Below are 25,380 nucleotides of genomic sequence, written 5' to 3' on the forward strand. Positions count from 1 at the left end.
ACAAGTCTAAAAATTGCTTTTTTTTAAGAGAATAACTTTTGGGTTTCAGCATTGTTGTATAATTTATACATAATGATACGTTATTAGACCGACAAACTTTTCTCTTTAAGTCTTCCTCATTTTGGTAGTCCTTGTGTCCTGGTTTCTAATGACGCTTTATGAAGCTACACGTCGAATTGGAGAGTTCAAATCTTCTACGATCAAACTTCTCTGCGCCCTTTTTATGATTAATCTCAGAGGTTGACACCTATCCTCAACATAATAGGATTTTAACAAGAGATGAAATAAAAAAAATCTGGAAATTTAAAATTTTAAAAGGAAAACAAAACAACAAATCCGGCTATCCATTGCTTGTATGGTTTATGTAATTTTTTTTTATTTTTTTATTTTATTTTTTTTAGTGTATGGTTTATATAATTATATTGTGTTTTAGTAATAAAGTAACCCTTTACCCAAAAAAAAAAATAAAAAACAAGAAACCCAGCCATCTATCCTCTCAACCACCCAACCCCGCCAACTGCCGCAGCCACCGGCGGCAATCCCTATCCTCTCCACAACTGGAAAGCTCCGAAGCGAGGAATTCGAGGGATTAGGAACTCTTGGATCTCTGGCGGCGGGAGGAAGAGAAATAAAGGAAGGGAGAGAGAGCTCCAAATGACAACACGAGCACAGTCCGTAATCACGCACGCAAAATGAGCATTCAATTCCTCACCCAACCACCCCAAAAATGCTCCTACAAAATCCCCCACGTCCACGTCCACGTCCAGGCCCATGCCCATACCCACATCCCTCCTCCTCCATCGTCATCCACAACAATCAATTTCAAATTCACATCCCTCATCATCTACCTCCAATCTCTCTCTCCTCCCATAATTCTAAAACCAGAACCAGAACCAGAAGAAAGCCCAACATTACTAGTTGCACCCACTCCCGCATTTCTTCATCTGGGTCGCCGGCTTCTCCATCTGGGCCTTCTTCTTTCTCATCTGGGTCTTCTTCTTTCTCATCTGCGTCTTCTTCTAAGATGGCGGCAACTGTGGCGGTTGATCCGTACATTCTCTGGACCTTCTTCGCCTCCCTCTTAGGCTTTCTCGCTCTCTCTGTTCTCCGTCGCCGGAATTCGGGCCATGCCAAGAGCAATGCTCAGAAGAACAAGAGTAATACGACGATCGTTCAGGATAAAAGCATCAACAGCTCTGACGACGGAGAATTCCCCCCAATTCACGGCTCCGACACCGATGTAATAGTCGTCGGCGCCGGCGTTGCTGGCGCTGCTCTCGCCCTTACCCTCGCCAAGGTAAAAGAAAACCAAATTAAAGTTTTGATTTTATTTATTATTATTTTTTGGGAAATTGTCAGCTTCTTTGGTTGTTTGTGAATCTGGGTGGCGTAGCGTGTCGGCTTCAGAACGCTTGTTTTTTTAAATTTTTTTGTGTTGTGAATAGTACTGTTAACTAAACGATTGAAAAGTCACGATCTTGGCATGCCATGCACTTAGAAAAGTTAAAGTCGATGACGCAACTCTTGTTTGTAACTTTGTACACAAGTTTTTGTTATTTTACTTTTATCAACTTTGCAAATAAATAAAAAGTTGACGGTTCATCGTCAAGACTGGCATGTCAATGCGCTCTGTAGAAATGTAGAACGTTTTACTTATCTGTTGCTAATCCCAGGAGGGAAGACATGTTCATGTGATTGAAAGAGACTTGACGGAGCCAGATCGAATCGTCGGCGAGCTGCTCCAGCCAGGAGGGTACCTCAAATTGATTGAGTTGGGTCTTGAAGGTAATAAAAGTTGCTAATTCTTGGAGTTTTTTTTTGTTCCTCTTCTTATTTAAGTTGGCTTTTTGAAATTTAAATGTTGAATATGCCGCTTTTCTTAGTATTGGTTTCGGTTGCGAAATCTGACAATAACAGTAACATGTATGAGCGTTGGTTTCAGATTGTGTGGAGGAAATCGATGCTCAGCGAGTGGTCGGTTATGTTCTTTTTAAGGATGGGAAGAACACTCGGCTGACCTATCCTCTGGAACGGTTCCACTCCGATGTGGCGGGGAGAAGTTTCCACAATGGCCGATTCATACAGAGGATGAGGGAAAAAGCTGCAAAGCTTCCCAAGTAAGTTTCTTGCCTCCTCATTTGAATGCTTATGTTGTCGTGCTTGAGTCCATGATGTTTGGTTTCATGTAAATTATCAGCATTTTTTCAGTGAATGTTCCGTTTTCCTAATGCAGCGATGATTGACCCCCTTGCATCCTCTTGTGTCTTGTTTTCTTTCAAGTGTACAACTGGAGCAAGGTACTGTAACGTCCCTGCTTGAAGTAAATGGGACAATTAAGGGGGTTCGATACAAAACCAAGGATCGTCAAGAACTTCAAGCGCACGCTCCTCTTACGATTGTTTGTGATGGTTGCTTCTCAAATCTGCGCCGCACTCTTTGCAAGCCTCAGGTAAAGTTGCTTCTTCAAATCTCTAACACAACGATTACGTGGTTTGATTAGGATGCCGATGCACTTGCAGAAACCTTTAACTGGAACCCTCGTTAATTTTTTCATATCCGAGGATCAGAGATTTCTGTTGGAACCCGCACTTCCTACATTGACAAAGATGGTATCGATCTACTTTTTTTTGCAGGTTGAAGTGCCCTCTTGGTTCGTGGGATTAATCTTGGAAAATTGCAAACTCCCATTTGCAAATCATGGGCATGTTATTCTAGCGGATCCCTCTCCGATCCTGTTTTATCAAATCAGCAGTACAGAGGTCCGCTGTTTGGTCGATGTGCCCGGCCAAAGGGTACCTCCCATTGCCAATGGTGCAATGGCTAACTACTTGAAGACTGTGGTGGCTCCACAGGTACCTTTCGGTTTCAAAATTAGGGGTCTTGAGTTCAAAAATTGAAACATTTTGATTGATCCTATTTTTTCAACAATAGTTTCTGTTCCTTTTTGGGCTGAGCCGGCTTCTTCTATTTTGAATTAACGAAGAAAATGTCTGCTTCAGGTTCCACCGGAACTTCATGATGCCTTCGTTGCTGCAATTGATAAGGGAAATATTAGAACAATGCCAAACAAAAGCATGCCAGCTAATCCACAGCCAACTCCAGGAGCCCTTTTGCTGGGTGATGCTTTCAATATGCGCCATCCTTTAACCGGCGGAGGAATGACTGTGGCACTTTCTGATATTGTTGTACTCAGGGATCTTCTTAAGCCTCTGCGGAACCTACATGATGCAGCTTCGTTGTGCACATACCTAGAATCCTTTTATACCTTGCGCAAGGTAAGCTCTGTTGCTCATGGGTGCCGGTTTCAATGTGCAGAATCCTTTTATACTTTGCTAAATCGAACTGTTTCAATTCCGTTTCTTGTTTGGCTGCAAAACAATTGATTTCAAGGTTGCATGCTTGTATTAGAGATGTTATTATCACATATTCATCCTACTGATATTTAGCGTTGTTTTCACAGCCGGTTGCATCTACGATAAATACCTTGGCAGGTGCCCTATACAAAGTGTTCTCTGCCTCCCCTGATGAAGCAAGGACGGAGATGCGCCAAGCTTGTTTTGACTATCTAAGCCTTGGAGGTGCCTGTTCAACTGGACCAGTGGCTTTGCTCTCTGGTCTAAATCCTCGTCCGTTGAATTTAGTTCTTCATTTTTTTGCTGTGGCGGTATACGGTGTTGGTCGTTTGCTACTACCATTTCCTTCACCGAGACGCGTGTGGATTGGAGCTAGATTGCTTTTGGTGGGTTTTTCTTTTCCCCTTTGCTTTCCTAGATGATTATAGAATGTTGAATCATGTTTTTCTTCCTGGCCTAAAATGACAAATGACTCATTTGATATCGATGACTTCTAATCAAACAACGGAATTTCATTATGTGAACGAAAATTGTACACCATGTGAAGCCAGTTGGTTGGTTCTTACCAGTACCTTGGATCTCAAGGCAAAGCTTTATAAATGAACTTCCGTATAAGCTAGATAGTAGATACCTAATTTTCCAACTGAGCAGATCCTACGGCCGTCATAGTAGTATACATGATTTCAATCAGTTTCTCTGGTTCTTAACAAAGGGCGTTTTCTTTTTGTCAGAGTGCTTCGGGTATAATATTTCCCATCATCAAGGCTGAAGGAGTGAGACAGATGTTCTTTCCAGCTACTATTCCAGCTTATCATAGAGCTCCTCCTGCCGAGTAAGCTACAGAAAATGATGGGGGAGGGCAAGGCAGTGGCATGCTTCAGATTTGTTGCTGTCAAGAGTCGAGATAAACCAGTCGGTACCTGCAAATTCTTTCTTGTTGACGATAGATAAAGAGGAAATCCAATTATATTTTCCCTAATGAATTGTAACATTATTTCCAAATTTGTATATCTTATAGTGGTATGGCTAGAAAAAAGAAATGTAAAAGTATATGTGAGATGTTCGAATTGAAAACAATATGAAGAAATATACGTTACATATTTGTGTTACATTCTGTGCATTATTTATAGATGAACACTGGACTAAGAGACGATGGGAAGAGTTGTCGGTTCAGCTTACCTTTTTACCGCTACGTCTTCATTCGTTGATCACGGAAGCATTAACTTCATCAATGGCAGTGCTGAGTGTCAAATAAAATGAATCTTGTAAGGCTTCCAACTATGATTAGTACTGTAGAATGGCACGACGAGGCTTGGTTTGGTTTCCAGTCGACCCTGCATGTTTTTATGACTTAATCCAACTCAATCCAGGAATCTTCGGAACCCTTGTTCTGTTCATCAATTCTCTCACATTAGCTGCTTCTTCCCATTGACCAGCAGCTGCATAAATACTGGCCAGAAGCACGTAAACTGTCGGATTATTTTGTTCAGTTTCAAGGAGAAACCCAGCAACTGTTTGTCCTAGCCTTAAATTTCCATGTGCTGCACAAGAACTGATTAGTGTCCACCAAATGTTTGGATGTGCTTCAATTTGCTTGCTGTTTATTACAGTTTCCGCCTCATCAAGATACCCAGCACGACCAAGAAGGTCAACTATACATGAAAAGTGATCAACTTCAGGTATAAAGCCATAATTATGAATCATGGAATTGAAAATTCGGGTACCATCAACAACTAGACCAGCATGGCTGCAAGCGGAAAGGACTGCCGTAAAGGTGGCCTTATCTGGTTTGACTGCAGATGCGTCTTGCATTGCCTCAAAACAGCGCACAGCTTCATTTCCTTGCCCATGCTGTGCATAAGCAGCTATCAGGGAATTCCAAGAGACTGTATCCTTTTGAGTCATTGCATTGAAAACTCTTACGGACCAATCTATAACCCCGCATTTAGCATACATGGTGATGAGGGCATTACCTAAGCACATCTGATGCGAAAACCCAAATTTGAGAATGTAGCCATGAACTTGTTTTCCGTCTTTCAATGCTGATGTGCTTGAACAAATGCTCAAAATAATACTCAAGGTACACACATCTGGCCTGTGTTCTGACATTAGTAGATTAGAAAATTGCTCTAGCCCTTCTTTTACCAATCCATTCAACAGGAATCCGGAAACAATAGCATTCCAGGAAATCAAATTTTTGGACTCGATATCTTCGAATACTGGATAGGCCAGATCAATCAGACCCAGCTTAGCATATGCAGATACCAATGCATTTGAAACGTAGATCTTAAGGATAAGCCCATTTTTGTGTGCAAGGGCTTGAACCATTTGCAAGATCTCAATCGACTCCGAGCTTGCTAACAAACTTCCAAAAGTAAACTCATCTGGTTTGACCCCTGCCCTCTGCATTTGCTGGTAGACCAAGATGGCTAATTTACTGTCATTCCCTTGAGCATAAGTCGAGATCATGGTGTTCCATGATATGAGATCCTTCTCCTCCAATGTCTGAAAAACCTGGTAAGCAGCATGCAAATCTCCACAACCAGAATACATGGTTATTGCTGCATTGCTCACAGAAGTAAAAGTTTCGAAACCCGACTTAACAGCTTGGGCAAGTACATGGTTGGCAACTCTTGCAGTTGAACATGAGGTCATGACACTTACAAAAGTCAGCTCGGTAGGCCTAAGACATGCCTCTTGCATCAATTTGAACATTTCCAAAGCTTCTTTATCTCTTCCGGCACTCACCAAACCATCTATCATCACATTAAAAGTAATCTGATCATATATTGCACCTTCCGCTTCTTCAAATAAATAAAATGCCTCTGAAACACTTCTGCAGTTAAAATACATAGTTATCAGAGCGTTAACAACAGAACTTCTACCCAAAAACCCGGTTTTAAGCACTAAAGAATGCACCTGCCTCCCAAAACCTAAGACCCCCAAACCACACAAACTCAAAACAGTAGCAAAACCATAATTATCATGCATAACACCCATCCTATGCATTTCACAAAAAAAATCAATAGCAACCTCATCAAACCCATTCTCTGCACACCCGGTAATCATTGCATTCCAAATCGCTACACTACCCTTTTGGGGCATTTTATCAAACACCTCACAGGCATAATCCACATGCCCCAATTTTGAACAAGCCGATAACAGCGTGGTCCACGAATAAACATCTGGGCTTTCAATCATGTCGAAAACCCATTTCACAGAAGTCAAGTCTTCGGCTTTCGCATAGAGCGAGAGCAGGGTGTTGGCTACGTGAGGGTAGGCTTTAAGGCCAGACTGGATGGCGTGGGCATGGAGTTGGGTTCCGAAAGCAACGTCGCGGCAATTGGCGCAGGCGGTGACGGCCGAAGAGAGCGTGTAGTGGTCCGGTCTTACGGATGGAGAGGAGTGGATTTGGGTGAAAAGCTGGAGGGCCTCTGAGTAACGGTGCGAGCGAGTGAGGTTGGCGAGCGTTTGGTTCAGTTTGAGGATCTGCTTAGTGGCGACTTGGGTAAGGGTTTTTGTGGGTTCTTTGTAGAAGTGGAACTTCATCGATCTCTTGAATTTTGGGTATTTTCAGTGACTGCATTGGTAAAATCTGATGGTTTTTGCAGGTCTTGGTTGAAGAAGAAGCTTCAACCGTTGGTTCCCGCCATTCGGGAGTACGTTTAAACGCCGTTTAAGCTTCCTTTCATTTTAAAATTTTTAAATCCTTTGCCAGTATTTGTGTTTGCTTGAAAGTGATGAAGTTTAAGTTCGATTTTCGTCAATGACGTCATTCAGGTAAATTTTTTTTTTTATATCAAAGCACGTAAAGATTCGTATAAAATATCGTATGTGTAAATACTGTTCCTTTTTCATATCATTTATCCACTCTTTAATGTACAAAATATTCCATGTATTCACAAAAAAAGGAAAATTTTAATTCATTTTTTAATCATAAATTATTCCAAATGTTTGCCGGCCTTCTTACTTTTGTCTCTCACAATTGAAAATTGACCAATATCTTCGTCCACATTTGGCTCAACATATCAATGTCAACCATGTCGTCAATTTGTCAAACTTTCAGTTCTACACCGGAACTAATGTTCTACAAAGCGGGCTTAATCCAATATCGTGTATTAAATCAGGAAGACCATTGAGCGGCGTCAGGCACACATCTGGGCGGGCTAGCGGCCTCGGCGATGTGGAAAAAAAAAAAAAAAAAGCCCTGTTGTGATACTGGCGACTCACAAATAAAGAAACTTCTCTGCGTCTTGTCGGCCTCCCTCTCGGTGTGCTAAAAGAGGAGTTGACGAAAATGGAAGATCTATGCGAAGAGAGAGAGAGAGAGAGGAGTTAGAGATTTGCAATTGTAGAGGTGGATGACGGGACGGCTGCTAGTTAGCAATAGTTCGGGTTTTTTATGCTCATATTTTTAGTCTAAATAGACATTTATTTATATGATAAATAATAAATTTATTTATATCCATCTGCCTAAGCTCTCATCTAGGAGCCTAAGCGCTAGATCCCAACCCATCGTTCAACTAGTGTTTAGCATCTTTTAAAACATTGACTAAGACAATATATTCGTTTTTGTTTAATCAATAATATTCCGAATGTTTGCCGGACTTCTTGCTTTTGTCCCTCATCACATTTGGAAATTCACCAATATCGTCCTCCACATTTGGCTTAACATATCCATGTCGTTAATTTATCAAACTTCCAGTTATATACTGGGACAATTTGCCAAACCATACCAATCAACCACCAATGAACATAAGTCAAATTTTATAGTTAGATAACAACTATTAATAATACCATTGTGATTAACGAAACATTAGGCATTCAATCCTATGTGCGCATCACTTGTAACGGTAAATATTTCCTTTCAGACTTGATTTAAGGGCCAAATTAAAGGACATTTTACTCTTCCACATGCACACACATTGGTGAAATTAGAAATGTTTGGAATGGAAAGTTCGATTTTGATCATAATGGTTAATAAATTTAGGACTCGTTTGAGGTTGCTTCTGTAAAAAGCACTTAGTAGTGCATCCTAAGAGCAGTTCCAACGGGGAACTGATAGGCCGGCACCCAAGCTTTGCACTCTAGCCATAGGCTGGCACCCAGCCCAAGCCAGGCAAGAGACCGGCCCATAATCGACAAACCCATGGACGCCCTACATGACGCAGGCTGACGTCAGTCACTTTTGTTTCTTTCTAATTTTTTGCGCCAGAGAGGGAGTTGTTGTGGAGCTGAGGAACAGAGCTAGTCGAGGCGGGAGAGGGTGTCGAGAGGGAAGGAGCCACGAAGGGAGAAGGCAAATCGCCTGAACGTGATGGCCCGAGTTCGTCTAAAAATCTAAAGAAAAAAAATGCACTGACAACATGTTTGCATCAACGCAAAGGTTTCCAACACGATTTATAAGTTAGAAACCATAAGAATAGGATTAAGAACTTACCCAGGTGAAATGCAAGAGATTTCACCTAGAATTGGACCTTGAACTCATTGGAGTTTGTCCGTTTTCCTTTGTCGAAATCACATGCAGGGAATTAAGCCCTCGAATTAACCACAAAAATTGCAACACAACAGGATTTAAAGCTCAAGAACACAATACAATGATAGAAACATCACCTGGGTTAGAGATTGAGAGCTCAAGCTCTCGGCTTCAATGGTAGGACATCGCACAATGCACCGATGCCGCATGCAAGGCCATGGTTGGGTTCCTTGAGCTGTAGGGATTACAAAAATAATATTTTGTGTTTGATTTGTTGAAGGTTTTGAAGAGGAAGGAGAAGGAGAGCTCATGGGAGTGAGCTGGAAAAGAGAAAGACAGGGAGAGAAAATAGATAGAGAGAGAGAGAGAGAGAGAGAGAGAGAGAGAGAGAGAGAGAGAACTAGTCAAATGAGGGGAAAAAGTTCATTATTTTAAAGGTCCAATTGGAGATGCATTTTATTTAATCATATTTTAATAAAATGGACTAGACTATTTTTTATTAGGGATGGAGATACATTTGGCCTATTACTGTTTATTGGGGTCTATCACTGTTCACTGAGTGGATAAATACGCTAGGTGCTGGCACATTTGTGTTAGGGGTGGAACTGCTCTAAAGAAACACATAGAGGTTATTCTACAACCCAAAAGCACTTCTTAAAATTTTCTTGCAAACTTGGTAAAAAACGATTTTTTTTTTTAATTTTTTTAATTTTAACAAACGATATTATTTACATTAAAGAAGTGAGGGAATATGATAAGATTCATAATGGGCTAGCAATAATGTGATTCAAATTTGCTTTTGGCGAGAATTGAACCACTTACCAGTAAAGAAAAAATGATTTTTTATTGTAAAAAAAAAAAGGACGTGTTATTGGCATTCCAAAAATTTCATTTTACACTCATCACAAGTGTATTTTTCTTTTCAAATATAGAAAATTTGGAGTGTAGAATGAGATTTTTGGAATGCCGATAACAATTCTCCAAAAAAAAAAAAACACTTGTATCCCTAATGGAATAAATCCCAAAGAGGTCTTTAACGACCAAGTCTTATTTTATTTTCGAATACAATAATATTAAAGGAAAACTAATGAAAAGAGCTTGAAAACTTTGAGTTTTAATGATAAGGACAAAATAAAGGATAAAGTGAATAGTACTAGGGTTGACTTTTTAGTGTAAAAATATGATTTTTTGTTAAAGTGAACAGTACCGTGAGTTTTTCATTAAAACTCCCTATTATTAAGGGTGAGGAGTGAGGCAAAACAATATAGACCAACAATAATTTGGTATTCAACTTGCTATTATATAAGTTAAATTTAAGACTTTCTACTTACAAACAGGACAAATATCACTAATCGTCGAACTTATATTTTAAAAAAGGGTGCTATTGACCTTATGCCCTACCTTATTTGTTTTTCTTCTCATTTTGTAATGTTTAAATGAATTTTGATTTGGGTGATATATTACGAAATAAATTTTTAAAAGAAAATGTAGAAGGTAAACAGCTGAAATTATTAACAATCACAAATATTTTTTTTCTGTTTCAATAAAATTTTCACCGTAAGGAAGTTTTTCAAAGAAAAAATTTAGATTATTCACACTGCAGAATAAAAAGAGAAAAACAAAAAAAACAAATACAAGAAATGATCAAATTAGAACATGTAATTGACCTAATGTCAAACGCACAGTTAAAAGGAAAAAAGCTTCACGAAAACGGACATGGTGATACGAGAGAGTTGAGTTGAGTTGAGTTGGGTTGGGTTGGGTTGCGGAACCGGATTAAAATGCAGAGGTTGTATCAGCAAACCAAATCTCTCTGCACCAAACACCATCATCTCTCGCATTCCTTCAAACCAAACGCCCCCTCAAACCTTTTCCACACCAATCACAAACCCACCAAGCAAACCCACAACCCCCATGCCTTCACCGAGAGAAGATCCGGCCTCGGGCTGGCCCGCTTCGACACCGACGCGGATACATCCCCAGACGACCCGACCCACTGCGAGTTCTCCGCCGACGTCGAGAAGATTTACAGAATACTACGGAAATTCCACACCAGGGTCCCGAAATTGGAGCTCGCTCTGCACCAATGCGGCGTCGTTTTGAGGTCGGGGTTAACGGAGCGGGTGCTGAACCGGTGCGGCGACGCCGGGAACCTCGGGTATAGGTTCTTCGTGTGGGCTGCGCAGCAGCCGAATTACAGACCCAGTTACGAGGTGTATAAGGCCATGATTAAAAGCTTGAGCAAAATGCGCCAATTCGGCGCCGTTTGGGCGCTGCTTGAGGAGATGAGGAGGGAGAATCCGCAGCTGATTACCCAGGAAGTTTTTGTGGTTCTGATGCGGCGGTTCGCGGCGGCGAGGATGGTGAAGAAAGCAGTTGAGGTGCTCGACGAAATGCCGAAGTATGGGTGCGAACCCGATGAGTATGTTTTCGGGTGTTTGTTGGATGCCTTGTGTAAAAATGGTAGTGTTAAAGATGCAGCTTCATTGTTTGAGGATATGCGTGTGAGGTTTACTCCGAGTATTAAGCATTTTACGTCGTTGTTGTATGGTTGGTGTCGAGAAGGGAAGCTCATGGAGGCGAAATTCGTGTTGGTGCAGATGAGGGAAGCCGGTTTTGAGCCTGACATTGTGGTGTATAACACATTGCTGAGCGGGTACTCTCAGGTTGGGAAGATGGTTGATGCCAATGAGCTCTTGAAGGAGATGAGGAGGAAGGGTTGTGAGCCCAATGCAGCTTCGTACACGACTGTGATTCAGGCGCTTTGCAGTCGAGAAAAGATGGAGGAGGCAATGAGGGTGTTTGTGGAGATGCAGAGGAGTGGTTGTGAGGCTGATGTTGTGACTTACACTACTTTGATTAGTGGGTTTTGTAAGTGGGGAAAGATTGAAAGGAGTTATGAGATTTTGGATGGTATGATACAGAAAGGGTTTTCCCCGAATCAGATGACTTACATGTATATTATGTTGGCTCATGAGAAGAAGGAAGAGCTGGAGGAGTGTGTGGAATTGATGGAGGAGATGAGAAAGATCGGTTGTAGTCCTGATCTTGGTATTTACAACACGGTGATCCGGTTGGCGTGCAAATTGGGGGAGGTGAAAGAAGGTGTTCGACTTTGGAACGAAATGGAAGCAGCCGGGTTTAGTCCCGGGCTTGACACCTTTGTCATTATGATTCATGGGTTTCTTGGGCAAGGCTGTTTGTTCGATGCTTGTGATTATTTTAAAGAAATGGTCGGCAGAGGTCTTCTGTCTGGCCCACAATATGGTACCTTGAAGGAGCTGATGAATGCTTTGTTGAGAGACGAGAAGCTAGAAATGGCAAAAGATGTTTGGAGTTGCATTGTGACCAAAGGATGTGATCTCAATGTGTTTGCATGGACAATTTGGATTCATGCGCTGTTTTCAAGGGGGCATGTGAAGGAGGCTTGTTCGTACTGTTTGGACATGATGGAGGCGGATGTAATGCCGCAGCCAGATACTTTTGCGAAGCTAATGCGCGGTTTAAGGAAACTATATAACCGACAGATAGCAGCTGAGATCACAGAGAAGGTGAGGAAGATGGCTGCAGATAGACAAATCACTTTCAAGATGTATAAAAGGCGAGGAGAGCGGGACTTGAAGGAAAAGGTAAAGGAGAAAAATGATGGGAGGAAACGGAGGGCCCGAAGAAGAAGTTGGCCTAGTAAATCTAAATCTTTGTAGTTTGAACGGGAAGGTGTGAAATATTTGGATCCAATGATCGCTCCCAAATCACAGAGATCGATCGGCCATCGTTAACATGAGAAATGGCAGCCATTTCTTCACCCATTTCTTTTCGGCTCCAATGTCTATCTCATCACGGAATGGGATACAACCGGTTACATCTAAGATTTTCTCATTGTACGATCTTAATTCTGCCACATTTTGGCGTCTCTCGGAACAAAATATTTGGTTGAGAAGCTGATTTGATTCAGACTTTATACTAAACGAAAGGTACTTTTTATTCCATTAGCAAGGCATGTTACACAAGGTAAGGCGCTTGCTCAAGGGCTTAATTTGGTTGACTTCTCAACCATCCTTCTTGGTCTATGAAAGAAGCTGGATTTGTGAAATATGCCACTTCTTCATCTGATAGCTTCTTCTCCCATGGGACACGACCCGACAAATTGGCTCCAGGTCCTTGACAATTTGCCTCCGAGAACGCAACTGAATCCCTGTTCAATATCGTAAAAGGAGAACACTGAGACAGTTAAATTGTAATCTGACATATCGGTTTTTAGTTGAAGTGATTAAGAGCGTTCATCTCTGCACCCGAGATCCTGTATTGAAACAGAAACGGAGATAGACTTACACAGGAGCAGGCGGCCATGGGGACCAACCCTCAGGGGTGATGATATTTTCCATGAAGGTGGAGGCAAACAATACTCTCGAATAAGGTCTCCACGGTCTTCCTAAAAATGTAGTACCTGTTCCGTTTACATAGCAATCTTTGAACACAAAACCAGTTGTTTCGTTTGCGGCTCTACGGCCTTGTGCTGTAATAAAACCAGTAATCCCTATTCGATCTGTTATCGAAAATATCTGGCATTTCTGCAAACAAATGTGTCATGTAATCGAGTGTAAATACATGAACATTGTGCTAAAGATCAGTAGCGCTAGGCTCAGTCATGTAGAAATGTAAGTCACGATGAACCGTTTCATGTGGGATCGTGTAGACAACCGAGCCGGCCTAGCGCATCTCTGGCTAAAATAATGAGAGACAGAGAGAGACAGAGAGAGGATTTTTAACCTCATAAATTGACTGGCCATTGCCCCAAATGAAGTCTATAGCCCCTTCAATAAAGCAATCGTAAAAATAGTGACGGCCACCATCATCAGTCAATGTATCTTGCAAGCTAATAAAACTGCAGTGGTGAAAACTTGCTTTGTCTCCAGAGATTAATATTGCAGGCGCCCAAGTAGTTTTGCTTCCATTCGGATCCGGCAAGATAAGATGGTCATATGAATTCTGTTAATTAGAACCAGAATTACAAACTTAAAATGCTTAACCCTGAATTTATCTTAGTGTGTGTGTGTGTATATAACATTCAATATATATATATATATATATACACCATTCAATCTTAGATGCTTAACCTTGAATATTATACTTCGCGCCACAAAATTATCTGCGAACAACTTGAATGTAGGACTGCCAATGACACTGCCTGCATCTCCGTATTCAATTGTAGCGGGAAATTTAGGGTCTCCTTCAAGAACGATGTATGGTTTCTCCTTTGGAATCATAACTTTTTCCCTACATATAAGAATTTCATATACATAGTTAGTTTTGATTTTAATGTGCAGCTTGAAAATAAATTAAAAAGAATACTACTTACGTATACACATCAGGGTTAAGGAGGATACGAATCCACAGAGAGTTATTTGGTGGTACAGAATCGATGGCTTGTTGCACTGTGGTAAAATTTCCTCGACCGCTCTTATTGACTATGATGGTTCTTGAAACATCATTTTCCAAAGCGTTTTTCGTTGCTTTGTACCGTCCCCCCAATGTTGAACCGAAGAAAAGGAGGAGGGAAAATATTGTTGGTACAAGAGACTCCATACCAGAACACTGCAAGATAATTAAGTTTAGGAACAATGAGAGCCTAACACAGTTTTCTTGGGATAAGAAGAAGAAACTCTTCTGATATGTAGAAGGATAAAAATGTTCAAGTGCTGTGTGTGTACAACTAAGTGTTTGGCTGACAGATTTGGTTAACTGAGCACAATGAATCTGCAATTCTTAATTTGGAAAAATATTTATCATTGAGAGGGAAAGATGACAACATTTTATTATTAATTTTGCTGTTATATTTTACTGGCCTGAGCCTAGAAATTAAAGGGCGTTTAGCAGCAATAATTCTTTTTTGGGCAATAGTTGCACTGTGTTTCCACTTTTATAAAATAGAAAACTAGATTTTAATCCTTAAATAAGATGAAGTTTAGAAAAATGTCTTATACAAGATTAAAAATTGATTTTAGTCCCTAGATTCTATTTAATACCAGTATATGTATTAATATCTTTTTTTTATTTACAATTTTATGGTGTTCATAAATAAAATTTTAAGATTATATTATAAATTTTAATTCTCATTATAGTAAGTATCTTATAAGAAAATATTTTCATAGAGATTTTTCGGTACACTTATATTTTTGCATATTGTCTTATGCACCATTAATTCTTTGTAATATATTTAGGTACGAATATTTCGATACGCTAGTTCCGTATAATATGTTTAGGTACGAACATTTCAGTACACTAGTTTAGTATAATACATTTAGATACGGACATTCGGTACACTACTTTAGTATAATATATTTAGATAAGGATATTTTGGTACACTGGTTTAGTATCATATATTAAGTACGGACATTTTAGTACACTAGTTTAGTATCATATATTTAGGTACGGAATTTTCAGTACACTTATGTTTTTGCATATTTTCTTATGTGCCACTAATTCATTACAATGTATTTAGGTACAGATATTTTGGTACACTAATTTAGTAAAATATATTATGATATGGACATTTAGGTACACTAATTAGAAGAAGTTAAATAAAATTAATGAATTAAAATGTGTATAATAATAAATTTAAAATTTAATGTAATGACATTAAATAAGATATCTTATAAATATTAAAATAAACATATAATATAAATTTGAATTAAGTACACATTAAGGGACTAAAATTAATATTCAATCTAACACCAGGTTTTTATTAAATTTTAATATTCTTCAAGGATTAAAGTTCAAAAACCCGAGGGCTTGAGCCAACAAATATTTAACCAAAAATCATCCCAAAATGTATTTAACCAAAATAGCTCAAAGTTTAATAAAAAAATCATCCAAAACTATTGTCCACGGGCCAACAAATATTCTACTAAGTCCATGCACCACCATAAGGACCAAAACTATTGGCACTATCTTGGAAATGTCTCCGCCTCCTCATCTTCTTTTTCCCTTTGTCTTTCCTTGAGCCACTTTCCTCATGCCTGCTCTTCTATCGCCTTGAGCCATTTTCTTCATATCTGATCTTCTTCCCCACCTCCTCATCTTCTTCCCCCCCCCCCCCCCCCCCCAAAAAAAAAATCCAACCCCCTACAACCCAGAAAGAAGAAGAAGAAAAGAAAAAAACCCAGGTCCCGTTCTCCAGGGCGTGAAGAGGAGAGAAAAGGGTGGGTGCGGGGGAAGACAATTGGTTTTTTCTTTTCTTTTTTCTGGGTTGCAGCAGATAGGGGGAAGAAGAGGAAAGAAGATGAAGATAGGGGAGAAGAGAGAGGGCGCGGGGTGAAGGGACAAAGTTTTGTGTATATTTTTTTTCTTTCTTTCTTTTTCCTGGGTTGCAGCAAGTAGGAAGACGAGGAAAGGAGATGAAGATGGGGGAGAAAAGAAAGGGCACGCGCCGGGGGGGGGGGGGTAGTTTTGTTTTGTTTTTTTTTTTTTTTTTTTCCTTTTTTCTAGGTTGCAGCAGATAGGGGAAGAAGAGGAAAGAAGATGAAGATGGGGGAGAAGAGAGAGGGCGCGCCGGGGGGTGGGGAGAGGAACAAAGTTTTGTTTTTTTTTTTTTTTTTTTTTTTTTCTTTGTTGCAGCAGGTAGGAAGAAGAGGAATGGAGATGAAGATGAGGGAGAAGAGAGAGGGCGCACAAAGGGGAAGTTTTGTTTTATTTTATTTAACTTTTCTTTATTATTTTAATATTTAAAAAATATTAAATGATTTTGTTTTAGTTTTTAATAATATTTTAATAGAAAGTGGGTCCTGAATCAAGCCATGTCAGCATTTAACTGAGAAATTAACAAAAAAACTGATGGAGGTATGACATTGGCATAAATTCGTAAGATGAGGTATGACATTATCATTTTAAAAAGATGAGGTATGAAAGTATCGTGAGACCAATAGTTGAGGCAGTTTTTTGTACTTTACCCTATATTATATTAACAGTGTACATAGAAACATAATATAGTAAAATCTTAATAATATTTTTGTGACATCCCACATCGCCCAGGGGAATGATCTTTATATGTATATTCCCATCTCTACCTAGCACGAGGCCTTTTGGGAGCTCACTAGTTTCGGGTTCCGTAGGAACTCCAAAGTTAAGCGAGAAGGGGGCTAGAGCAATCCCATGATGGGTGACCCACTGGGAAGTTGCTCGTGAGTTCCCAAAAACAAAATCGTGAAGGCGTGGTCGGGGCCCAAAGCGGACAATATCGTGCTATGGTGGTGGAGCGGGCCCAGGAAGTGATCCGTCCCGGGCTGGGATGTGACAATTTTGGTGGTGGTGGCGGGGGATATGGTGCAATAGCATCTTGATCCTCAACTCCTCAACTTCCACCTTCAAAGTCCCGACGATTCCCTGCGAAAACAAGCATGGACAAATAACCAAGAACCAACATAAAATTATAAAACAAAATTGGCGGAACTTTCCCTAAAAATATAACATTCATCATAAGTTTTGAACATTTATATCAATTTATTTCAAGCAACCTACCAACATTTACAAGAACAACCAAATTATAATCAAAACTTAACTCTACTAAGCAACTATCCTTTGAAACAAAAAACTTACGTAGAACCCAACCCTTCAAGGCCACAGCCGACCCCCGAAGCCAACCCAACCCAACCCGAGAGTCCACCCCCAAACCCCAACCTAAAGCCTACACCCACCCCACTCCCACCCAAAATCCAACCCTAAACTCCACCCATCACCTTATACCCGACCCCAAAGCCTACCTCTAAACTCAAAATCAACTCAAAAAACTCATATTAATGGATAAAAAATTAAAATTTAGGGAGAAAATACTTTTTGGCGAGATTGAGAGTGAGTGAGAGATAGAGATCGGAGAGATTGTGCGAGAGAGAGAAGATAGTGAGGTGTGAAAGAGAGAGGGGAGAGTGAGTTAGTGAGAGTGAGAGATAGATTGAGTGTAAGTGAGAGGAGATAGTGAGTGTGATAGAGAATGATAGAGAGGGATATGGTCAGATTTGGAGAGAGGGAAAGAAAGAGGAAAGGTGAGAGAATAGAGAAATACATTGAGAAAATTGTGGAGGAGTTAATTGGCAAACTACAAATGTTGGTTGCACTATATGTGTAAATGTTAATCATTAATTAATTAAATTACATTTTATCACCTATATGTACTAGAGTTTTGTAAATCAGAATTAGAATTACATCATCCATGATATTAGAATTTCATCGTAGAAAGTGTTTAAAATAATAAAATAATTTTCGTTTGCAATTTAACATGTAAAATTAAATAAGAAAGAAAATAAATAGAGCTTACGGACGAAATATTATGATATTGTCGCTCAAAGTTAAAAAAAAAAAAAAAAATTAAAAAAAAGAATAATTCCTTTCTAAATTTAAAATATAAATTAATAAAAAATAAAAGGTTTTCAAAAAATAAAATAGGAAATGATTTTTTTTTTTTGCAATTTAAAATATAAAATCAAACAAAAAAGAAAATAAATAGGACTTAGGCGAAATAATATTGGGATGTCATAGCGCAAAGGTTTTGGAAAAAAAAAAATTAAAATAGGTAATGATTATCGTTTATAATTTAAAATATAAAATGAAATAAAAAAGAAAATATATACTATTTTCTTATACAATATACAATATAAAATGAAATAAAAAAGAAAATAAATAGGATTTCATGGCACAAAGTTTTTTCAAAAAAAGAAAAAAGAAAAAAGAAAATATATTTTGACAATTTGAGAAACACAAAATAAATAGGGTTTATGTCACATCCCGGCCCGGGCCCCCACCACATCCCTGGCCCGCTCCACCACCGTAGCACGATATTGTCCGCTTTGGGCCCCGACCACGCCCTCACGGTTTTGTTTCTGGGAACTCACACGAGAACTTCCCGATGGGTCACCCATCCTGGGATTGCTCTCGCGCGCTACTCGCTTAACTTCGGAGTTCCCATGGAACCCGAAGCCAGTGAGCTCCCAAAAGGCCTCGTGCTAGGTAGGGATGAGAATATACATTTAAGGATCACCCCCTGGGCGATGTGGGATGTCACAATCCACCCCCCTTAGGGGCCCGACGTCCTCGTCGGCACACCACGGCCAGGGTTAGGCTCTGATACCAAATGTCACATCCCGGCCCGGGCCCCCACCACATCCCGGGCCCGCTCCACCACCGTAGCACGATATTGTCCACTTTGGGCCCCAACCACGCCCTCACGGTTTTGTTTCTGGGAACTCACACGAGAACTTCCCGATGGGTCACCCAACCTGGGATTGCTCTCGTGCGCTACTCGCTTAATTTCGGAGTTCCCATGGAACCCGAAGCCAGTGAGCTCCCAAAAGGCCTCGTGCTAGGTAGGGATGGGAATATACATTTAAGGATCACCCCCTGGGCGATGTGGGATGTCACAGTTTAGGCGATGAAGTATATATCGCCGCACAAAGTACTTTTTCTAAGAAATAAGAAAAGGAAAAAAATATTTTTACTATTAAAATATAAAAAATAAATACAAAGAAAATAAAAGGGTTTATGCGGCGAAATGTTGGTATTTTCTTAATCAATTCAAAGTATAAAATGAAACAAAAAAGAAAATAAAAATAAGGCTTAGGTGACAAAATATTGGGAATTCGTCGAGCAAAATCATGTTATTAAGTGAAAGGCTAAAACTAAGACAACGTTAACCAATGGTTAACATTTTTTGGTTTGGATAATTTGTTGCTCTATATTATGTTAAGTGTCTACCGAACATAGATATGTAAAATAGATTCAATTGTGCTATGTTACGCCAATGCTGATAAGATGATATTATTGGTGCTCAAGCTTGGCCAAGCTCATAAAACATATAACCAAACTCAGCTCCTTGGTAAATCGAACTTGAGCTTCTGCTTGGCATGGTTGAGCTTGTTTTTTAAACTAGCTCAAGATTATGTTTAACTCGACTTAATGAAAATTGAAAGTTAATAAAATAAATAATATTATAAAACATGCATTACAAAAAGATACGAGCATTTCACGAGATTTATGAGCCGAACATACAGAAGCTCAAGTGCGTGGAACGTTCATGTTTTACAACCACGAGAGATGAAACAATCATAAAGAGCCCAACTTCCTCACCAATGTGGTTTCTCTTGGCCCAAATAATAGGCCCAACTACCGTCTTCCTCGCCAGAGCTCACTTCTGCAGATCAAACTCAAAGCACACTGGTTTTTTACCAATCGAAGAAGAAGCAGCAGCTGGAAAATGCACAGGGTTCAAATGCTGAGAACCATCTCTCTCTCGCGGAATCCTCTGAGGTCCTTCTCCCAAACCCTAACCCCTCTCACTTCAACTTCCACGCCAAACCAAACCCCATCACCGCCTTCGATTCCGACTTCCCACTCCTTCGGCTCCTCCTCCTCGTCGTCGAAGCAAGACAAGGAGGAAAAAAGCGAGGCCGTTTCGGTTTTCAACAGAGATCCAACAGTCCCTCCCAAGCTCTTCGTCGTCCAGCCCCGCCTCCGCCCCGATACCTTCTTGCAGGCCAAGCTCAACGAAGCTCTCTGCCTCGCCAATTCTCTTGAAGAACAGCGAGATGGGTATTTCGATATCGATTTTTTCGATAAGGAAATTCCTCCCCATGTTGTTGTTCAAAACCCCATTGTTCGACGCCAAACCCGCGCAGGTCTGTCCTTATTTTTAATTTTATTTTTTCAATGTATTTATTTTTTCAATTTTTGATGTAAATGGTAAACCCCATTTGATTAAATTTTGGATTTTGCAGATACATATTTTGGAAAAGGGACTTTGGATGTTGTGAAATGCCATCTGAATGCTGTGGAGCAAAAGGTAAGAGCTTTCTTTTTGTTTTGTTTTGTTTTTCTGATCAGTTTTGATCACATTTGTATTTGTGGAATGTTGGAGAAGTTATTTATTGCTCCCATAGTTTAGATTAATTTAGTGTAGACTATCGCTCTAAATTTGTGTAATCTTAACAGGGTGAAGTAGATGCTGTATTTATAAATACAATTCTGTCTGGGATTCAGCAGAGGAATTTGGAGGCAAGTGAATTGTGCATATTCAGTTTTTCTTCGTGCCCGGGAAAAAATTGGATCTTATTTGTCCCACACCAAAGTGTATATGATGAAAATTGAAAAAGGGTATTAACTTTACTAATGCTGTTTTGAATGGCAGAAAATTTTGGGAAAGGCGGTGTTGGACCGCGTGGGTCTTATAATAGAGATATTCAATGCTCATGCCTGCACAAAGGAGGGAAAGCTACAGGTATTGGTGCTATCTTTGGTTAAGGAGTTAGTATTTTAGTGAAGTTGAAGAGCTTTGAAGGATCTATGTACTTATTTTATTTTATTTTACAGGCTGAATTAGCGGCTCTAATGTATAAGAAAACAAGACTTGTAAGACTGCGTGGCAAAGCTGGCCGCTCTACTTTTGGAATGGATGGAGAAGCTGAAGTTGTTAGTGCCCGAGGGTAATGTTTTGTCTAAATTTGAAAAATTTAAGTAGACCAAAGAATTTACTTAGTTGTTCAGTCCATACTTAGAGAAGATTTTGACTAGATAGGTCTTGATTGCAGGAGAGGAAGTGGGGGACGTGGTTTCATTAGTGGTGCAGGAGAAACTGAACTTCAGCTTCAACGACGAAGGTTCATTCCTTGACTCGTTTCTTTATTTCTGGATGCTCTAGTTTTACGGAAGTTTCACTGCAAGTGGCTATTTGTTTGAGCTTATGAAGAAAAAGCACTAGCTTTTCATAACTGCATAGGTTTGACAAGTTACTCCTACTAAAATTTGTGTTATGTGATATTTCAGCCAATTCATTATCAAACGGTCTTATGCCTTTATCAACCACTAGATTCCAACTAATACAATTTTCTTTCTTTTTACTTGTTCCTTTTTTTTTCTTTTTGACTTGTTTCATTTTGGTATCTCTTTTCTTTTCTAGATTAAAGCTCAAAGTTTTGTCGCTACTCTTCTTTTCTTATATCTAAATAAGAGTGCTATTGATCTAGGTGTGGAGTCTAGATGACTAATGACTATTATTGCATATGTGCTTCCACTTAACTGGACTATAATCTCAGAATTTCAGAAAGGAGGAATAGTCTGTTATCGCAAATTCAAGATGTTCGTCGTACTCGAGCTGTGCAACGCGCTGGTCGCAAGAATCATGGAGGATCTTTTGGTCAAGGTTTACCTACTGTTGCTGTTGTTGGGTATACAAATGCTGTATGTGGTCTAACCAACTGTATTTGTTTCTTGTTCAATTTGCACCAATTATCTAAACATTTAATTCTCATTTCTTGTGATAGGGAAAATCTACATTAGTTAGTGCCATCTCAAACAGCGATCTGTACAGTGATTCTCGGTAATATATTCCACTCACACAACATGTTATTCATGTATAACCATATGTATTTTAAGCCTTGATGTTGGATTTTTTATATCTTGACAAAGATGTGGTCTGTTTGCAGATTGTTTGCTACAGTTGATCCAAAATTGAGAAGTGTTGTTCTTCCTTCAGGGTAACCGGCAATGATAACTTTACTTCTCGTTCCATGTATTTTGGAATTTTGATAATGTGTTGTTTCTCGGATGATTTTCTAGAACAACTTTTGCGCTTATTCTGAGTATCTAATCTTCAGGAAGAAAGTGCTCGTGAGTGACACAGTCGGATTTATATCAGATTTGCCAGTGCAGGTATACAGAAGCATGTCCAAACTACTTTACTTATTTTTTGTTTTATCACTAATGCTGTTCATTGCTCATAGAAACTACTTTTGTAGCTAGTGGAAGCATTTCATGCAACTTTAGAAGAAGTTGTGGAAGCTGATCTGCTTGTGGTACGATTGATTACTTGTCCTTTCATTTCAGGTTTTTCCACATGTACATTTGAAATAAATTTTATGATACAAATTAATACTATGTGATCAACTTCCTGCTAATGATATGTTTCTGAGCTTCTGTGTGGTATCGTACATCAAATATGATATGAAATAGAGATGAAACACAGTAGCAGAGAGATTAACATTTCCGGTTTGGGCTAATTAATACTGTCACATCTAATAAATGTTTATGTATCCTTTCAGCATGTGTTGGATTGTACGGCACCTAATCTTGATGAGCATCGATCGACTGTATTACTAGTTCTTGAACAAATTGGCGTATCCAAGGAAAAGCTTGAAAACATGATAGAAGTTTGGAATAAGGTATTGTTGGTCTCTCCACTTGTAAACTTACCAAAATGGAACTAAAAGTAAAAAAAAAAAACGCTGATGCATTTATCTGTATCCTTTGGAATTCCTCAGATTGACCATGAGGAGGACGGCGCAGATTTTAATGAGTGTCTTGTTGACGGTGAAGATGGTGAGACTAGCAAATTCTCAGGAGAAGAAGATATGGAATGTGAGTTCTCAGGATCAGAAAACGATCTGTCATCGGAGAATCTTGAAGCTATGGATGACCAAGAAGGTGATTACTCTGATGGTTGGTTGGCATCAGAAGAAGTTGAAGATCCTTGGGGGCAAGGTGGGTCATGTACAGCCTTGAAAACTACGGATGACCAACAAAGTGAATATCCTAAGGACTGGGGAACAGAAAAGCAAGTGCAATCACCAGTTCAGTCCGGTCCACATGTAAGAACATCTGCCTTAATGGGAGTTGGCTTGCAAGAGTTGTTGGAGCTCATTGATGAGAAGCTGAAGAAGCTCCCAAAGGAAAATGTTGTGGAAAGGGGTACATTTGATCGGAAATGGAGGCCCCCTCGTACAGAGGAGGCCGCCACAGCAGTTGAACAGTAATAAATGTTAAGGTACTCTTTCCCTCATTGATGCTATATATAGCTGACAGGTATTCGACAACTATATAGGAATTTCTCATGAAGCAAAAGCAATATTGGACCTGATGGGAGAATAAAATGAGAAGATTCTAAGTTTCAGAAGGTTTTGCGAGCATCTTGATTTAACCAAAATTTCACATGTATATATTTGTTTGATCATGTTTATTTCTTTTTTTTTCTTGGGACAATTAGACTCTAGACATACTACGTCACTTGGGGTGATTTTCTATGGCGCTATAGGATTTTTTAACTGTTAGAATCCTAGTCAAAATATGCAAGGATTAAGATCTTACGGTTAAAAATCTTATACTCCGAAGCACCGTGAACTATTCTGTCTTGTGGTGGATGCCTTCTGTGGAAAAAAGTTCATACCTACTTTTTAACTAATGTGCTTTTCTTACTGAAAAATGGTTGAGATTATTTTAGATAGTGTTTTTTTTCTTCAACTCACTGCAATCCCGGTTCAACTCCTGCCCTCTTCATAGTTTAGATAAATTTAGTATAACAGTTTATGGTCATTTTTTGTGCCAAACATTGACAATGCGTATATGATTTTTTATTTATGGAAATGACTATGTGATTTTTGTTTCAATAAATTACTGGGTGGTGATAAACCATCCAGCCCGCCAAGAGGAAATTCAAATATTTCCTCTGGCCAACAGAAGCCGCAACAACCGCAACAGCAGCCGCAACAAATGCAAGAACATTTAAAAGATGCTGATAAGTCCTAGCTGTGAACTTATCTGATTTTTGTATTTTGGATTAATCCATTTATCACTTGTAATTATCACTTGTATTATCTGTTTATTATACAAGAGTTTGTTCTACATCAAACTCTCTTTTGTAATCTCTATATAAGGATGAATATACAGAAGGGATAGTTATCCGAGCAAAATTATACTCAACCTTTATTTTTTATCTTGGTATCATCCTCTCTCTGTCCAACGACTCAAACCCTTCTCCCATCTCAATGGCTTTACCCGCTGCACATACCATTTCCCACCTTAATGTCACCACTTTTTTGACTATTAAATTAGACCGTACCAATTACCCTCTCTGGAGGGCTCAATTCCTTCCTCTCCTTCGTAGCCGTGGTCTGCTTTCCTTTGTGGACGGCTCTACCGTTTGTCCACCTGCCTTTCTGTCTGACACTGATGGCACAGTGACTGATACGGTTAATCCGCTGTATGAGGCTTGGATACAGCAAGATCAACTGGTCCTTTCTTGGTTGGCGAGTTCCTTAACTCCCAACGTTCTCTCTGTTATTGTGAACAAAGTCTGCGCTGCTGATGCGTGGCGCACTCTTCAAGACCGTTATGCGTCTTCTTCGCATAACCGGGTTGTTCAGCTCCGTGGGGAGCTCATGAATCAGCGCCGTGGTGATCTTTCTATCACGGATTTTTTGGACAAACTTAATTCTTTGGTTGATCAGCTTGCCCTGTCTGGGTCTCCTATCACTGATGAAGACTTAGTTGCGACCATAATGAACAATGTTGGTCCGTTGTATGAGCATACTGTTGCATCCATTCAAGCCCGTGAAACACCAATTTCCTATGCTGCTCTTGAAGCTCTGTTGCTTAGTGCTGAACGTCGTCAGTTGACGTTTACTCTTCCTGGTGATTCTAATGTCACTGCTATGGCTGCGACTCGTGATCATCATCTTTCTACAAACCCACCTCGTAGTGGCTCATTCTCTGGCTCTCGTAGAGGCTCTTTCTCTG

General features: G+C 39.6%; 5 protein-coding genes across 7 annotated transcripts; 3 read left to right on the top strand and 2 right to left on the bottom strand.

Annotated features, from left to right (window-relative positions):
- Positions 1-495: 495 nt before the first annotated feature.
- LOC137747237 (squalene epoxidase 3-like) lies at positions 496-4,462 on the top strand. Its single transcript, XM_068487306.1, has 8 exons — positions 496-1,297; positions 1,674-1,785; positions 1,943-2,117; positions 2,281-2,449; positions 2,634-2,852; positions 3,000-3,275; positions 3,461-3,739; positions 4,085-4,462. Exons 1-8 carry the CDS (start codon positions 728-730, stop codon positions 4,187-4,189), a joined length of 1,905 nt encoding a protein of 634 aa, XP_068343407.1. The 5' UTR covers positions 496-727; the 3' UTR covers positions 4,190-4,462.
- LOC137747236 (pentatricopeptide repeat-containing protein At3g49740) lies at positions 4,172-7,044 on the bottom strand. Its single transcript, XM_068487305.1, has 2 exons — positions 4,533-7,044; positions 4,172-4,273 (listed from the first exon to the last, which is right to left on the bottom strand). Exon 1 carries the CDS (start codon positions 6,900-6,902, stop codon positions 4,698-4,700), a length of 2,205 nt encoding a protein of 734 aa, XP_068343406.1. The 5' UTR covers positions 6,903-7,044; the 3' UTR covers positions 4,172-4,273; positions 4,533-4,697.
- A 3,531-nt stretch (positions 7,045-10,575) lies between these two features.
- LOC137748253 (putative pentatricopeptide repeat-containing protein At5g65820) lies at positions 10,576-12,832 on the top strand. Its single transcript, XM_068488376.1, has one exon. It carries the CDS (start codon positions 10,611-10,613, stop codon positions 12,531-12,533), a length of 1,923 nt encoding a protein of 640 aa, XP_068344477.1. The 5' UTR covers positions 10,576-10,610; the 3' UTR covers positions 12,534-12,832.
- A 22-nt stretch (positions 12,833-12,854) lies between these two features.
- LOC137748256 (probable pectinesterase 29) lies at positions 12,855-14,415 on the bottom strand. The gene is made up of 5 exons (XM_068488380.1): positions 14,189-14,415; positions 13,947-14,106; positions 13,600-13,818; positions 13,162-13,400; positions 12,855-13,024 (listed from the first exon to the last, which is right to left on the bottom strand). Exons 1-5 carry the CDS (start codon positions 14,413-14,415, stop codon positions 12,862-12,864), a joined length of 1,008 nt encoding a protein of 335 aa, XP_068344481.1. The 3' UTR covers positions 12,855-12,861.
- A 5,564-nt stretch (positions 14,416-19,979) lies between these two features.
- Positions 19,980-24,573, top strand: LOC137748254 (GTP-binding protein At3g49725, chloroplastic). Of its 3 annotated transcripts, none has more exons than XM_068488379.1 (14): positions 19,980-20,492; positions 20,592-20,656; positions 20,806-20,868; positions 21,002-21,091; positions 21,184-21,296; positions 21,402-21,470; positions 21,906-22,050; positions 22,134-22,189; positions 22,296-22,346; positions 22,467-22,521; positions 22,608-22,664; positions 22,911-23,030; positions 23,130-23,632; positions 24,282-24,573. In XM_068488379.1, the coding sequence occupies exons 1-13, from the start codon at positions 20,072-20,074 to the stop codon at positions 23,619-23,621; spliced, it is 1,797 nt and encodes a 598-aa protein (XP_068344480.1). In that variant the 5' UTR covers positions 19,980-20,071; the 3' UTR covers positions 23,622-23,632; positions 24,282-24,573. The 3 variants fall into 3 exon arrangements, with proteins under 3 accessions (XP_068344480.1, XP_068344479.1, XP_068344478.1); XM_068488378.1 differs by lacking the exon at positions 24,282-24,573 and adding an exon at positions 23,690-23,988; XM_068488377.1 differs by lacking the exon at positions 24,282-24,573 and having other exon boundaries at positions 23,130-23,988.
- Positions 24,574-25,380: the final 807 nt, after the last annotated feature.

Source organism: Pyrus communis, chromosome 10 (genome assembly GCF_963583255.1).
Source record: "Pyrus communis chromosome 10, drPyrComm1.1, whole genome shotgun sequence".
Classification (NCBI taxonomy): Eukaryota; Viridiplantae; Streptophyta; class Magnoliopsida; order Rosales; family Rosaceae; genus Pyrus; species Pyrus communis.